Source organism: Dicentrarchus labrax, unplaced genomic scaffold, assembly GCF_905237075.1.
Source record: "Dicentrarchus labrax unplaced genomic scaffold, dlabrax2021, whole genome shotgun sequence".
Lineage (NCBI taxonomy): Eukaryota > Metazoa > Chordata > Actinopteri > Moronidae > Dicentrarchus > Dicentrarchus labrax.
Genome location: NW_026136706.1, coordinates 21622635 through 21638779, shown reverse-complemented (window position 1 = coordinate 21638779; position 16145 = coordinate 21622635). Strand labels below are relative to the sequence as shown.

Below are 16145 nucleotides of genomic sequence, written 5' to 3'. Positions count from 1 at the left end.
GTAACCAAGCACTGGGAGAAGGACAGCACTCACCTGTGGGGGCATCCCTGACAGATCTTCTGGTCAGCAAAGGACCCTCCCAGCACCTTGCTGAGCATGGCGGGGTGGCCCAGGGCTTTCAGAGCTTCATCCAGACTGTCCACCAAAGAGTTGAAAAACTCCAGAGCATCATGCTGCTCCCGCAAGTTCACCGGCTCACCCCATAATCTAAAATGGATGGATGGAATGGAGAAACAATTAGACATCAGAGACCGCTAAATAGACAAAATGCAGATCCATTCCAAATTACTTTGAGTCTCTGAAATACCTGAACTGTTTCCAGAATCCCCTTGGGACATAGTACTGCAGTCTGGATGCAGCCAGATGTCCAAAGATGACCTGTAGGTGACGTAGTACTCCAATGTTGTACTCTTTCCTGTCCTCTGACTTGCTGGAGGGTTTATCATCAAACTGATGGTGGTAGCTGAACACCTCATCACGAGGATCCACGTTACTCTGTGGAGACAAAATGTACAGATTAATCATAACATGCCTCCATATTTATGATTGTTCATTACGTTTTGATACTGTATGTAATTGTGTTCTCTATGGAAACAAGACTAAAGGGTAATGGCCAAACGATCAGAAGATTTGTATAAATAAGTCTCTGTAGTTATTTATCACTTGGAACTAGTTTTGTAATCATGATGCCCTCAGCTCTTAGCTCAGCCTACATGGCCTAAGAGCTTTGAGTTGGCCATTTTGGATGCAGAGAAAGGATGAATATCTTCATTGGGCAAAAGCTTTACTGTAACACAAACTCTCACTGTACCTCATTCTCTTGCTTCTCATCCCCTGACATGTCATCATCCACATCAGTGCCTGTGCCCTCAATGGCGAGGATGCCATTGCGGATTGGAGGGATCATGTAGAGCTGCTGAATGACAGAGTTCATGTAACAGGTGGCCCCGGCGTTTTTCAAACCAACAAAGCCTTTGTTGGGCCGAGGCCCCACCGGAGGCAAGTACTCCCACTCTGTCAGTGTCTCACAACCTGGAAGGAGGGGGAAAGAACACTCTCATGAATGATGTAATTTACAAATTGTCAGTGAAATGCATAGGTGAAATTGCCATGTTGTTGTCCCCGTACCTAAGTAGTACATGTCAGTTAGGGTGTCTACTATTTGCTTGAGGTTGCGAACACATCCCACAGCCAGTGCTACCAGGAGCTCAAACCCAGCGTTGATGGAAGCAGGGGTGCTGCATACTGGGATGGCCTGCTCTGTGGGGAACTCCCCACTCTTCATGTACTGCAGGTACACATTAGATGCAGGAAAGATGAAGTCGTCGATCAGCTCCTAGTCAAAAAGAAAGGAAGAAAAGATCTCTTATGAAAAGGGAGACACAATTAGATAATGGATGGTTTTCTTCTATTTGTATTAACTGTTTCAGGTATGGTCCGTTGTTGTACCTTAATTAGGTTTGCTCCTCCTTTCTCACAGCCAATGTAATACTTCTTCTCTGGTGTCTGGAAGGCTAGAAGCTCTTTGGTGACCCCAAGGTGGCCCTCCAGGATGGTCTCCTCCACACCAGTCTCCCCTGTCCTCTTAACCTCATCCTAGTAAATGCAAACATGTGTATCATCAACTCTGTCCCACACTCAACTGTGAGGGTTAAACAATAAATAACCTCAAATTGGCTTTTTAGGGGGCATAATACATAACAGGGTAAAACAGGTCATGAATATATAATTAACAAGCCGCTTTACCCTTATCCGTTTCAGCCAGTCGATCTCATTGTTGAGGAGCACCTCAGCATTTGGCAGGTTGATGTTGCTGTTATAGGCATAGTTCAGAAGATGTCTGAGTAGAGTAAAGTAGTCTCCAGCATGTTTGGCTCGCTCCTTGGCTGTACTCTGGAAATTAGGATTTGAAATTAGGATATATTGTATTGTAAGCAGTTAACTGTAAACATTTCTGGCATTGTGGTGACAGATTATAATGCATATAATAAAAGGGGTGACAGAAAAATGATAGGACAAGGCATATAGCCACTCACCCCCAGCACAGTGAAGAGAAGGGTGATAAAGAAGAGGAGGGGTCGATGGCCCATACAGCACCTAGTTGCCATCAGGAAAAATTGCTCCTGGGCCATTTGACGCACAGATCTGTTTAACATAAGTCATCATAACATTCTGTCAGAACTATAAAAGGCTAGAGCTGATGAGGATATCTCCATTTATGAATCCTGGTGTACTTACTTGCTGTGGCAGTGTAGCAGCAAGTCTATGATAAAGGTCTGCCAAGCCTTCTCCTTACTGAGTGTGTCTAGAGCCGTGGGCATGAGGGCAAAACACAGTGTCATCACTTCTAAGGCCTCGCAACACACCTGTTCATCTTCTCCATCTGGTTCCTTAGCTGCATTTGTCTAAAAAGAAAAAGAAAGATTATTATTATTATGCAAACATATATACTGTATGGCATTGCACTGCTAATCCCTTGGGATTTAAGACCTTGGAGACCAAGCTTTGGACCAGGCGTAATGGAGTTCCTGCTAACTATTCAATTTATTATACTTGTGATGTTTTTAAAAAATAATAATTGGACTATGTATAACAAAACCTAAAACAAAAAACTCTCACAACAAGCAAGATTCATAGGAAACTTGCCTTCTCATATATCTTGCTGATTTCTTCATTTGAACTGAAGACAAGTTGCACTGTACCGCAGCCTGATGCCCACACTATTTTCTGAACTGCTCGGATCACACAAATGTCAGGGATGTACTTTGATGCCTGGAAGAAATTCTGGTGGAAAAAAAAAGTACCATAAAAGCCATTATTACAGACAGCAACATTCAACAAGAATAGATTAGGACATCATCCAGTGCTTGTTTGAACATACATTTTCCTAATATTGATATGTACAACCAGCACTACATTAAAAATCACACATCAAGAGTAGGTATCTATATTACCAGTGTATCTATTTATCCATTTACCCTTAAATTACTATGAGTACATAAAGTACCCATAACAACTATAAATAAATAAAATAATACTAATAATAATTTTAAAAAATATATAATAATAATAATTTAAAAAAATCTGTTCCTTACGTTTTCTGTTACCTCATCAGAAATCTGCTGGGCCAGGCGGATGGCTACATTGCGCAGCATGCATTCTGAGGCAGGGTTAGGGATGTTTTGCAGGGCACTCTGGAGGACCAGGGCCTGGTCATGAGTGGCCTGATTAATCTGTAGGGCAGGTGATGGGGGTGTGGAGAAAGATGAAGACATGTCAGAGATATAGCAGTAAATTTTTGAGGAACCAGTCATACAGGTATGTCTCTGTAAGAGTTATTTGTGTGGCCTAACCGGTGAGACGGGAATATTTCCATCAGCATTGGGCTGGCAGGCCTCGGCCACAGCTTTCACATGCCCAAAGCCTACAGCAGTAAGGAGGAGCTTTGCGATCTTCAGCGCATTGAGGTAAGCCCCACGCCGTGTCTCCATGTCCGCAGATGGGAGGAAGTTGTTCCTGGTGAGCATGCTCAAAACCAGGGGCAGCCCACCGCTCTTCAAGAAGTTGTACTGGAAGTCGCTGGCGTCCTCGCCCAGAGTGGCACTGGCTGGCATCAGCAAAGCATAAACAACCTGGAAAACAGGGCAAGAATAGTGTGAACCCTGTTAACCGTGACAATATCTCACAGCAAGTAATGCAGTAATCCTGCTACTTTAGTAAACATTCCACATATTCATACACTATGACTGGTAATGAAAACGTAGTACTGCTGTTCACACACAGCAAATAAACACCCAACGGCACACTACTGCATCACAGGCTGGTCAAGCAGGGAATGCACAAAATGTGGTTACCAGGGCATAAAAGTATCACAACATGTAATGCAAAAGCACACTGAGACCCACCTCGATGAGGTAGAGCACTTGTGAGGGTGAGGGGCCGAAGAAGCGCGAGTCCAGTGAAGGACTGAGGCTGTTCTCACCGAGCTTGGCGTGATCCAGACACACAGCTCGCAGATTTTCCACTGTAGTGTTATCTAAGGACAAAGAAACGGTAACAACACGACCAATGAGCTAACATTACAAGTGTGTGCCTGTGTAGGTGCATGTTTTCATCAAGTAAATTGACTGGATAGTATTGAGATTAAGGTGTATGTATACCTGGGGGCATGAGTTTCATGAGAACTCTAGCTCCATCTCTGAGCAGTGGCATGTTGAGGTTGCAGCCCAGGTCAGCCACTTGCCACAGGAAGGAGATGTAGCGCAAATGCAGCGACATAATCTGTGAAAAACGCCATATGGTGTTAGAGTATTGCTGTTCACATAACATGACAAACCACTGCAGCTTCCATTCAGCTAGAACAAAAAAAACTGTGGTCATTAGGGCTGAGTGACTTCACAATATAATGTGACGTACAATACAACATATTACAATTAGATTAAGAAAATAATAAATAACATCTGCTAAAAGGGTTATATTCAAAAATAACTGTTCCTTGTTGCCTGTGTGGTATGGACACTAATTTCTCTAATAATACAACTGGCTTACAAAAATCTCTCATACTCATACACAACATCTGTCACACATCACAACTAATTAAATAAAACATTACTTAACCCTTGTTATCTTGGCACAGGTGTAGTATTTGGAGGTGATATGGAAATAACTCACTTTATACAGTTAATAAAGTATGCAGTAAACTCACCACACCAGGAAGACAGCTCTCAACCTCAGGGTTGGGCCCATCACTGTAGTGGTTGCCGTGGTTACCAGGAGAGCCAGTGGATGAGTCAGAGGAACTGTCTGGGCTTGAGGGCATGTTGGCACTCACCTGGGTCAGCTTGGCTGTGATCAGCTATATGAAGATTTAAAAAAAAAAAAACAACTAAATATGCTGTACATCAGTTCAACAGTCATTTTGACTTTAAAATAAGTGTTAATTTTGACATGGACACAGTGGTTAGATCAATCACTTTATTTATGAACAGTAAAAATAAAAGTGCTAATTATACGTATGCACATAAAAAAAAAGAACAGGTGAGGATGCACAGCACCTTTAATTAAATCTTGCAATCTTTTTTTGATGCAACAGACAAACACCAGTCCAACATACTCACCGTTTTGTCTTTCAAATTGAGCTGTCCAATCAGCTTCCTGTCGTCAGCTGGATCAACGACCTCCCCACCAATAAAGAGCTCTATCTTTGTATGCGCAGCATTAGCTTTGATCCTGTTTAGGATGCCACGCCGAACTGAGCCAATTGTGTCATTGGTGTGTGACCAGATATCCAAGTCATCTACCTGACGCCCCTGGTTGGGGAAACGGACGATCAATGTGATATGCTTCCCACGGAAAGCTCTGCAAGAGAAAAGGAAGAAAGGTTTAGGTGAAACAGAAAGTACATGTCACCTTTTTCATTTCACTAGTAGGAACATGGCAATACATTTGAATAAAGCAAATACACTCTAGTATTATTCTGGAGCATAAAACAGAGGTCCTTGGTATGTTATGCACAGTAATATGTTGAAATGTTTCCATCATAGGTGAAGCACAAAGTCCTTGTGAAAAGGGCTGAAACGATTCCTTGAGTAACTCCATTACTAAAAATGTAACCTTTGTTTAATCCATGTAACTATATACAGCCATAAAGCACACATACAACGCGCTTTGAAGAAAGAAAATAGTGAGGGGCGAACTGAAGAGACCAGAGAACATGACAGACAAAATGGAAACTCTGTACAGTGTGTCTGCTGTAAAGCAGAACTAGCCTAGTTCAATAGCACAATGTCAGTGCTTTGTTGTTAAAAGCTAGCTAGCAGCTACAAGTCATTATTTTTCAATGCAAAAAAAAAATCAAATCAATAATAAATGACTTTAACAATGTATGCCAAAAAACTGTCCTCCGTCAGCATCACATGCTGCATTCAGTCCCGGTCTGGACAGGCTTTTCACAGAGAGCTCCCAGTCCATCAAAGTCAGCTAATGGTTCCACTACAACTGGTTGACTGGGGGACGTAACACACAGCCCTATTGGCTACCGTAACAAATCCCTTCCTAGCTCCCTGCTTTTACAGTAAATACGTAATTATACGGAATCAAACAGCAGTCTGATTTCCATTTCACCTGGACTTTAAGTAAAAGTACTAATACCACACAAAATACTCCAGAACCAGTACAGTTGGGGTACAACAGAAGAATACCCGATTACTTAATAAATCGATAGTTGCAGCCTTCATTGTGAGTGTACCTTGACATAGGCAGAATAGTCCTCTCCTCATGGTAGTCACTGTCACACTCATTGATGTACTCCTTGAGCACAGTGAGAACTCGCACCATGCGTATAGCCTCCTGGCGGGCGCAGTTGATGCTGTCTTTGTCTCCATCTAACACACACAGGGTGTCATAGGATGCCTTCAGACGGTCAAAACATGACTGGATAAAATCTTCATGAATTTCAACCTAAAGGAGGGAGATGAAAAAAGGCCAACAATGAAGATAAATAATTTGCCATTAAACCAGATGATTTTAAATGGTTTGAATTGACCTCTTTACTAGTAATATTTACAGATAAATCTTGACAGGAAGGAGACAATGACTGGACAAGAGTAACAAACAGACACAAGCATATGAAATTTCTGCTCTGAACTCAAACAGAACAGTCACTGACCTGATTGACTTGTAGTTTTGGTCCGAGATTGGTGTAGATCTCTTTCAGCAGGTCTATGGCTCGGCTGGCAATGTCATCACTTCCTTGAATTACCACCTTAAAGAGATGAGAATATGGGAAAAAGTCATATTTTCCCCCCCAAGCAGGGCTCTCCATCACAGATGAGTGTCTGACATTCATGCATACGTGTACATGGAGGTGAGAAGCAAGTAAAGAGAAGCCTCATTACAGACCACTCAGAACACAAGAGGGGCCAAGGTGCAATGTACTATGAGACTGCTGTTATTTCCCTAGCAATAGTCTATTCATACGTCAACTGGCAATTCCTCTTTTGATAATGCAATTACTACGTCAAGGCTACAATGCCAAGTGTACAGTGGTGACACACTGCAGAGCATCTGTTGGTCCAGTGTTTCCTCTATGTTGATTCTGGAGCGGCAGCCCGCCGCTGTTAAATTTCTGCCGCCACGGTATCAGAAATGGGGCAGACGCACAATGTAGTCACGGTTGCCTTTTAAATGATCCTGCCGGCATAATGCACCCCTGTTGGCTGCCGCTCACATTGCTGTTTAACAAGTAGAACTATTCAGAGGTTATTGGGGCTGTCCAGTTTAACTCCACATACTGTTGTGTTGATGTAGCTTATTGTCAAAACATGTCGGCTATTAAACTAACAGCTCCACCAAAAACGTCACCGCGGTGGGTCCTTTTTAATTGGACAACGTTCAACTTGTCAGTTCTCAGCTCAACATCCTGATATCAAACATCTGGAAACATTAAAACGGTAAATATATTTGTTTGTGTTGCAGCGAAGTGTCAGTTCTGTTTCATACGTAAAACATTTGCCGACGGGACAGGGGGGCGTGACGGGGGGTTCGGATGGGCCTCCCGCCACTGCTAAAAAAAATCCTAGAGGAAACACTGTGGTCACATGTGAAACAACTTAGGACCATTATATCACAGTTTTACAAGTGATCTCAGAGCACAGAGTGAGTGAACCAATTTATTAACATTTATCAATTTGGCATGACGCTTTTATCCAAAGCAATATCCAAACCCACACAGGACAACAGGTCATGTGGTCAGAATTACAGCCCCTACCGTTGTGTTTCCCAACAAAGTGCATTATTTTCCCTCTCTGCAATACATAAACTTACAAATGATCAAACCAGAAGCTTTTAAAATCAAGTCTGTCTGTTTTTTCTTTTAGACTAAAGTGCTGCTCAAGGTGACTAAATGGAGATGTCTTTTCCAGGTTTCAAGGTATTACATTTTATTTTTTTTACAGCCTTTATAAAAGTGCATAGCACAAAAGCAAAGAAAATAGGTACTTTCCCTCCCTCCCCAATAAACAAAAACATCTGTTTATGTGTGCCTGTTGCAACAATCTCCTCACCCTCCAAAGGTAGTCCAAGCCTATTAGTTCCAGATCGTCCATCATGTAGGCCCTGCGCTTTGCTACCAGCTTGCCCTCTCTGCAGTTGACAGCCTTGAAGAACCTCTCAAAGCACTTCATGCCATTCTCCGTCAGTAGAGATGGGTCCAGTTGCAGAACGTTGTTCTCAAAGAAGTCCTTATTGATGTCTGGGTCCAGGTCTGGCTCATCACCCATCAGCTTGGAGTACCTATTGGGTAGCAGGAAAGTAAAACAGCACTCAGAACAGATGCGTGCTGATTAACAGATGTAAGGGGAAATCATTCAAGCTGTAGGCAAGAAGAGATCAACTTAAACAGTACCATTTGAAGCAGGCCTCACGGTCACAGAGAAACACAGCGTTCTCAGCCAGACACTTCCAGATCTGCTTGGCCTGAGGGGCACACAACCATAGCTGGCCATCTTTTAGCAGGAACCTGGCAAAAAAATAAAAAATAAAAGTAAGAAACAAAGACAGAAGATCATTAGTGTACACTGGTGGCCTGACAGTTAGAGATCATGCTTATGAAGGTCACATAGCTGGTCCCAGACTTGCAGCATAATTGCTGGTGGGGGTGAAGTCACTGGGCACCACTTGCTTCTCCCTAATTACCCACTTTTGTCCTTGAAGAAGGTACTTCAATTGAGCAGCTTAGAGGCTAACAGACTCGACTGTGGATTTACTGTAGCTCCCATAGATGGTGTCAGTGTGACATATTAGGCCCACGTTAAACTGCATATATTGTATTCCTATTTTACAATATCAGTGTGCACAAACATTACCCCAGACTGGGTCAATGATGTAAAACCTTAATAGATAAAAACCAACCAGGAACTATCGAGCACATGCCAACTGTTGCTCAAATGCAGCAGTTGGTTCTCTGACACGGATATTCCAGTTACACCTTTTTCAACTTTCTCTGTGTCTCTTCATTAAACTCAATTTGTCTTTGAATGGGTATGACAGTAATTGGATGGATCTAGTAGAAATACATCTGCAATTCATTACAGCTGATCTGAGCCAACACATTTTGAGAGATTTGTCTGCCAGTTAGCTCCAAGTACAGAAGTTTTTATGGTAGAATACTTGATAATTAAAATGTTAATTTTTTTTCATTCCTAATTGTAGACTCAGTTACATCTAATGCGCAAGGATTTAAGGAAACTTCAGCTAAAAGCTGAGTGTGAGACCTACCTCAGGAAGTTGAGTCGTTCCTGTACTTCCTGAACATGGCTGTAGCGGCTTCCTGGTCTGACCGTCTGGGGGTCAAACTCAGCTTGTTCTTCTGTAAAAGCACACAGTCAGATTTCAGACAGTGCATGTTAATGAGCCAACTGCTGTACCTATGAAAATGCAATTAAATGTCGGACTAACAAAGGGTTCAGGCTGTGACAATGTACCTTTGGAGAACTGCCTCATGGTCTCCATGTAGGCTGAGAGGTTCTCAGCCACCAGGGTGACCAGAGCGTGGTTATGCTGCAGCTGGTTGATCAGGTCATGGCGGTAAAACACATGAGGACTTCTCTGGGTTTGACTGAAGAGAGAACAGCAGGAGGAGTGGAGGTTGTAAGGGGGACAAAAACAGAAATTCAGTGAGGAAGCAAGGAAGACTAAAACACAAAGTGAGAATTAAGCTGCCATTATGTAAGAGTAACAAATACTTTTAGTAATACATTTTCTTATTAACAAAACATAACATGACTGATTTCTCATTTGTTTCTATCAGGAACATAAAGAAAGCAGCTTTTGGTGTATTTGTATGAGATGTGTGTGTGTGTGTGTGTGTGTGTGTGTATGTGTGTCATAGAATAACCAGCAGAAGAAGTCATATCAATAAAGGCCATTTCCTGCCTTGTTTTCCACAGTAAATATTTTTTTGGCTTGAAATCTAAACTTAAGAATCAAATAAGCTAACAATTCAATTACAGTTTTAATAGCCACCATACTACAAAAAGCCACATAGGAATCAGCAACATAATAAAAATATGTTTATTACCAATGTGTAAATCCGTGCTCAGATTTATTAAAATTCTGCAGTTAAATTAAGACTCCAGTTTCCTTATGTAGCGGTGGCTAGATTAACTACTATGATCAAAACACATTCTTGTGTTATTACATTTAAGTAAAATATGTATGCATATCAAATGCAAAAAAACAATATTAGCATAAATTTGAATAAGTGGGTCCAAGGCATGAAATACCCATGATATTTTGCATTGAGTGATTTGTGCTGAAAGGGGCTGGCATCAGGAAGAATGGGGCTCCATCTCAAAGGACCTTTCATTTAGTTGTGTAACTGTCTAGATTTAAGGACTATTCTGTGTATGGCTTGTGTTCAGTACTGAGAAACTGCACAGAAACTCCCAGTAAGTGCCTCTAGCATATCAGAGTCTACCCAAAGATGTATTTTCTGATATCTTGGTAACCATGTCGGATATATATTGTGGACTTGGCTTGCTTTCAGTAATCACATCTTGATTTTATCGAAGCTGAAATTGGATTCAATATTTACAAACAACTGCGCCTTAAGCATTTTTTTGTTGTTGTATCGCTTAATAATGAAATCAAATCGCAAAACTAACCACCTAATGATAAACGAATCGATAATAGTCAATGACTATCATTATTATTCACTCAACATTAATTAGAGCCTACTATATTTTACATTACGTGATTGTGACCACAGCTTTTAGTCCCATTGAATCGATGATCTAAGTTTCTTTTTAGGCCTTATTTTCTTAAACTGAAAGGTCAAGTGTTATTAAATTATATATAATTATCTGATGGATAAACATCTGGGTTACCAAGGTTTCTAACAGCGAGAGCAGAGAAGGTATGTTGTAATGTAGGGATATCACGAGAATGCCAACGTTTTGAAAACCCGATTTTACAAATTTTCTACAGTACCGTGGGTAACAGGGATCCAATTCTTATGGACCTGACGGGGCAGCATATACGCTTACAAGAATTCTAGTCAGCTGTTATGGAAGAACGCCTACCAGCACGGAAGAACAACAACACGTGGAAGATGGCGACAAGTGCAGCTGCAGCAACAGCTCCGCCTCAACTCAACGAAAAAGAATAGCAGTATAAACTGTTTTCATATATAAACTCTGAACAACTTTAAGAATCAGATTGTCTGTCTTTGCCTTTCACACATGTAGCACACGACAGTAAATTGTTTGTGTCAAACGCGTTCTCACATGTTGGAAATACTCGGTTTAGGCTAGGGGTTGCACCTGCAAAGCATGCAGGACCGGGAGAAGGACACATCCGTAATCATGACCGTTTTTGTGTTTATATCAATACAAAAGTCTCAAAATGACAAACCACAACTCTAACTGTTATAGAAACGGAGGTCAGTGCAACTCCAGTCTGGCTTCCCAGCAGGAGAGATGCTTCGTGGTGCACTGGGATTTTTTATCTGAACTATGAGCAGGAGGCACAGATTGTGTGATGTTTTTAAATCACATATGACAAAGAAAGTAATTTGAAAAAAAAAAAATTTGATGTGTTATAATGATTAGTTTTTTGTGATGTTCAAATGTTTTTAATTAAAAAGGAGTATATGTTGAAGTTCATGGGATTCATGGTGTTTTTTTACCGTGGTATCGAACTGGGTATCAAGAATTGTAGAACTTCATGGTATTGGTATTGAATACTAAATTTCTGTAATTGTGACATCCCTAATTAAATGTTCCTCCGAACCCTAAATATAGAGCTCATTGCTTAGCCATTAGTCTGAATACAAATATGTTGTCTCTTGTCTGACTGACCTACACATGTGCAGGACCTTTGGCCAGGAGATTAGATGAAGAATCAGTCATTTGAGATGAAACCCAAGAAAGAATTGCTTAAGCGGATTCATGACAGAAATTTACATTTAATATAGTATATATCATAAACATGTCAAAGAGAAAGTTAGACTTGACGTAACACAGAAATAGGTAGAACCCTGGAATTAGCTCTCAACTTACCCCACTAAGTTCGTTTGTATGTTAATTGGCATTTTCTTTCTGAAAAACAACAGGCATGTATACTACATGTTTTCTATATTGACTAGAAAAAACACTATTTCAAATCAAATATAATTTGTGATTAATGCTGTAACAGTACGACTTCAAATAAATCTTACAATGATTTCACAAATTCAGCATGGTAACGTTCAATTAATGCTCATGTTTGTTAGCATTGTAGTCCCTCGTTAAAAAAGCTCTTTTTTAACTACTTCAGCTCCCTGGCAAATTTAAGTCCTTATAAAAATGATTCACTAACAGAACAGGTTTTGAATTATGTTAAACCTACCTTTCTTATCAGCGTGTATAACACACAAGCATTTTTCATTGAAGACATTTTGACACAGTAGAAAAAGCACAGGTGTACGTCATAAAATTAACGATGGCTGAATTCCATTAATCTGTACCGGCTTTAGGGTTGTGGTATTGTGACTGCTGGTTCCCTCTCACGGCTTTCTGGCACATTTGGATAAAATGGGACCATCTTTAATGTTATTAGTAACAATCGATATATAATTTGTTCTTTTCATATTCTATATAGAATCCAAAATGGAAAGATTTGTTATTTTCTTACACCTTTGTGAATTTATTTTTCCTAACTTGATTTTATGCTCAAGTCAAAAATAGGAAATTAAAAAACCATGGACAGAAACTGATTGTGATATTTAATGTGACTTCTTCATGTGTTTCACTTGATAGCCACGCATGCAGCAAACTTGGGCAATGGCATGACCTAATACCTAATGTAATAACTATGAACGCCAATAGAAGTCGTTTTGTTTTGTTTTTTGGAAAATGTCACATTCAAATTCTTAAAGTAAAAACAGGAAGTATAATATTGCCATGGATACAGTCAGTTAGACTGTGGGCAGAAAAGGGAGACCTGTTTTTTTTTTCCCTTACATTTTGGAAAATTAAGTTTGTCGAAGTAACCATAAACAGTTCATTTTTGCAGTGTACCATTGGATGTACTGACATCACTGAATTACTGAAGAAATCACAATAACAGTCAGCAACTTCCTGGTTATACAAATCGGACACATTAAATATCAAAATCACATTCGAGCCATAGCCTTTTCTTTTCCTATTTCTGATTTGAGAATAAAATAAAATAAATATAAAAAATAAAAGTATGAAAAATAAGCAGTTATTTGGTTTTTGTGTTGGATACATAAATGAATAATGAAAAACAACCGTTTTTTAATTTTCCAATTTGGGATTTTGTATTGAATATGAAAAGAAATAATACAGGGATCTGTAACAACTGTGCTTTTGCTACTATGACAAGACAAAAATGTCTACTGTGAAAAAAGGCATATATAAACACAAACAGTAACTTTTAATATTCACTGAACATTTAACTTGACATACTAGCTACTAAACTAGACAGACAACTAGCTAGTCAACTGTAGACAGAAGTGGTATGGTTGGATGTGACTGAGTTTAGGTACAGACTTAGAGTAGTTAAGGTTGGACCTGAGTCTACATTCTCCAGCGCCATCTTTCAACTGCAGTTTACTTTGTTACAGTATAACAAAGGAAACATAGTAAAAGTGTGCTTTTCAGCTCCATTCAGTGTATTCAAAAGAAAATGAGCATTACTTGCCCCCAAACCATTCTAACCAAAAAATAGTGGCCATATATCTGCAATGCTTGGTTTAAGGGGCTTTCTTTTAAAGGCCATGTTTTCAGAACATACTGAAACAGTCAAAATCAAGAAGTTAAAGAAATTTGGAGTTAGTGAGAGATATTTAACATCAGTTAAAACATTTTTAACATTTTGGGTGCCCTGTTGTTTAGCACTGATGGTTCATTAGTGTACTGGGATGAGTTGCAGGGGATAATTCTGATGTTATCGTGCAACAATATAACACTATACTATTGGGGCATTTGCTCTCTTGGGCACTAAGCATAGAAGTTGACATGCCTCAACTAAAAATGCCAGGAATGTAAGCTGGTCAAATATGTGAACATTTCTTAAGAGTGTTCATGCATTAGGTGCAAGGAAAATATTAATAATTCAGAACACAATACTTTTAAACTATACCAAATACACACTTCATACTTGCCAACAGTAGAATCATCATTTCTCTAATATAAAACAGATTTTTACCATGACCTTACCTAAGGTTTTGAGGGGCTTCTCCAAAGAGGCTACAGATTTCTCTGATTTGCTTCAGGGCAGGGATCACCCACTTGTCATTGGTTCGTAGCTCCTCTATAAAGCGATCTATCCACTGAATCTTCTGTGTGTCTCTGTCCTGTAAGTGTAAGATGAAACATCCTCAGCATTTTGAGTTAAATACGCCATCAGTCTGTTATTCTGCATGCCATTCACCTTCAAACATATTCACCAACAACATCCCAACATGTACCTGGGAGCAACTGTAATCCAATATCTTGATGTGAGCACTAAGAGCCTGGTCCATGATGTCTACAGGCACATCATCACTGTGTGCCAGGTTCCACAGCAGGTTTAGGACCTTGTGGGCCATCACCCCATCCTTATCATCCTCAGCCAAGCGCCGGATAAGTTCCAGCAGTTTTTCACGCTGCTTCTTGCTGGCATTGGTCCAGCTTGCCTGCATAAGAGGAGCAACCAATTCCAGAGGTTATTAGTACCACATATGTTGTTGTGACACATATGTTGTTGTGATGCAACAACTTAACTGTAATGTGATTAAGTCACGGCAGAATGAAAGGGTACAGAATACTTTTTATAATCTGTCACTGTGTGTCTAATACGACACTTACCTTGAAACAGTCAAAAAGGTGATCAAGCTGCTCTGGTGAGAAGTCCCACGCCAGCTTGGCCAGTAGGTCATGGACGTTCTTCACAATGGCCTCATGTTTACCAGCCTGCAGATATACAGAGACAACAACCCCATTGTTGGGTTAACAAAATACCTTGAATGTCCAACCCTAGATGTCTCAGCAGTGTGGATAACTGGCAATTGACAGCGAGGCCCTGTAATTTTTGCAGCAGCAATCGTTTTGTTTGTAATGTACAATTGCATGGATTTGTACCATGTCCTTTGATTGGGTGATCTTTTGAAAACAAATTGAACAAATTTACATTTTAACTGTAATGTAATATTGCTGTAGGGGAAATTGTGCCAGAAAGTGCCCACTTTGCCTCTAATCTAGGTGTGACCAGAGCCAAATCTATAGCGGTGAGTGTTGTAGGATCCCAGTGCTTGGTAGACTGGAGGGCTGATGCTGAGGATCATTTGTGGCATTTGTACTCTAAATACTTAGATGCAGTATACCTGTGCAGCCCAGATGTTGTCCAGATCCTGCATTGTAAGAGCTTTCTCTTTGATAACGAAGCGAAGGATCTTCTCCAGTTTCTCTACGTACTGCGGCTGGTGCAAACTGTCCCTCAGCACGATGGACAGGATGTGGTTCTGCTGGATCCACTCCTGAGGTAGAACAAGGAGACACAGAAAGGAAAAGTGGAATTTAGAAAAAGAGAACTCTTTTAGGCAAAGAACAAATGTTGAGAGCTGAGCAGTGCTTACCGCCATGCGCTCTGCAGTCAGCCATTCCTCCTCTTCGGGGTTATGCCGATGAGTGTAATAAGACACACTGGAGATCACCTTGTTCACTTCATTTAGTGCATTCATTTTGCCGTTAAAAGAAGAAATTTGCAATAACCTGGTAATAAAGAGTGAGAGTTTAATTAACCTCTGATCATATTAAAGGCGTAAAATGATAACTGCATTCAAATTGCCTTACTCTGATGATAAGATGATGGAACAGACAAAGACATGATCTTGTGATACTCACCTAAGAATCATTTTTAACCTAAAAATCTCTAAATTCTTCACGGTCTCCTCCTGCCCTGGTACACGAGAAGCCAGATTCTTCAGAGACTTGATTATCATGGACAGTGCGTCGTTTTTGGCTTCATTCTTTGCCTCTTTCTTCAGCTCCTCATCTGTGAGATTCTCTAGAAACTGGGGAACCATCTCGATGACTGGAAGGAAGTACTTCTTTACCGTGTGCAATGTGAGGAACTCGTAACACTGGCCAAAAGGCCTATAA

At 40.4% G+C, this 16145-nt stretch overlaps 1 protein-coding gene across 6 annotated transcripts in view; it reads right to left on the bottom strand.

The window, feature by feature from the left end:
- The window catches only part of usp9 (ubiquitin specific peptidase 9), a 39606-nt gene that overhangs the window by 11741 nt on the left and 11720 nt on the right, over positions 1–16145 (bottom strand). For 2 of the 6 annotated variants that reach the window (XM_051402685.1, XM_051402683.1), the window contains exons 8-35: positions 15888–16139; positions 15620–15755; positions 15368–15520; positions 14853–14957; positions 14474–14680; positions 14223–14359; positions 12060–12098; positions 9483–9616; positions 9277–9367; positions 8405–8518; positions 8064–8292; positions 6668–6763; positions 6248–6459; positions 5118–5358; positions 4706–4855; positions 4161–4281; positions 3906–4036; positions 3354–3632; positions 3096–3233; positions 2647–2784; positions 2239–2405; positions 2037–2145; positions 1747–1893; positions 1450–1596; positions 1129–1336; positions 812–1032; positions 308–495; positions 34–207 (exon numbers count right to left, since the gene is read on the bottom strand). In XM_051402685.1, coding sequence (XP_051258645.1) covers positions 34–207; positions 308–495; positions 812–1032; positions 1129–1336; positions 1450–1596; positions 1747–1893; positions 2037–2145; positions 2239–2405; positions 2647–2784; positions 3096–3233; positions 3354–3632; positions 3906–4036; positions 4161–4281; positions 4706–4855; positions 5118–5358; positions 6248–6459; positions 6668–6763; positions 8064–8292; positions 8405–8518; positions 9277–9367; positions 9483–9616; positions 12060–12098; positions 14223–14359; positions 14474–14680; positions 14853–14957; positions 15368–15520; positions 15620–15755; positions 15888–16139 — 4464 coding nt within the window. The remainder of the gene's footprint in view (positions 1–33; positions 208–307; positions 496–811; positions 1033–1128; positions 1337–1449; positions 1597–1746; positions 1894–2036; positions 2146–2238; positions 2406–2646; positions 2785–3095; positions 3234–3353; positions 3633–3905; positions 4037–4160; positions 4282–4705; positions 4856–5117; positions 5359–6247; positions 6460–6667; positions 6764–8063; positions 8293–8404; positions 8519–9276; positions 9368–9482; positions 9617–12059; positions 12099–14222; positions 14360–14473; positions 14681–14852; positions 14958–15367; positions 15521–15619; positions 15756–15887; positions 16140–16145) is intronic. The other 4 variants (XM_051402686.1, XM_051402687.1, XM_051402684.1 and 1 more) reach the window with 3 other exon arrangements.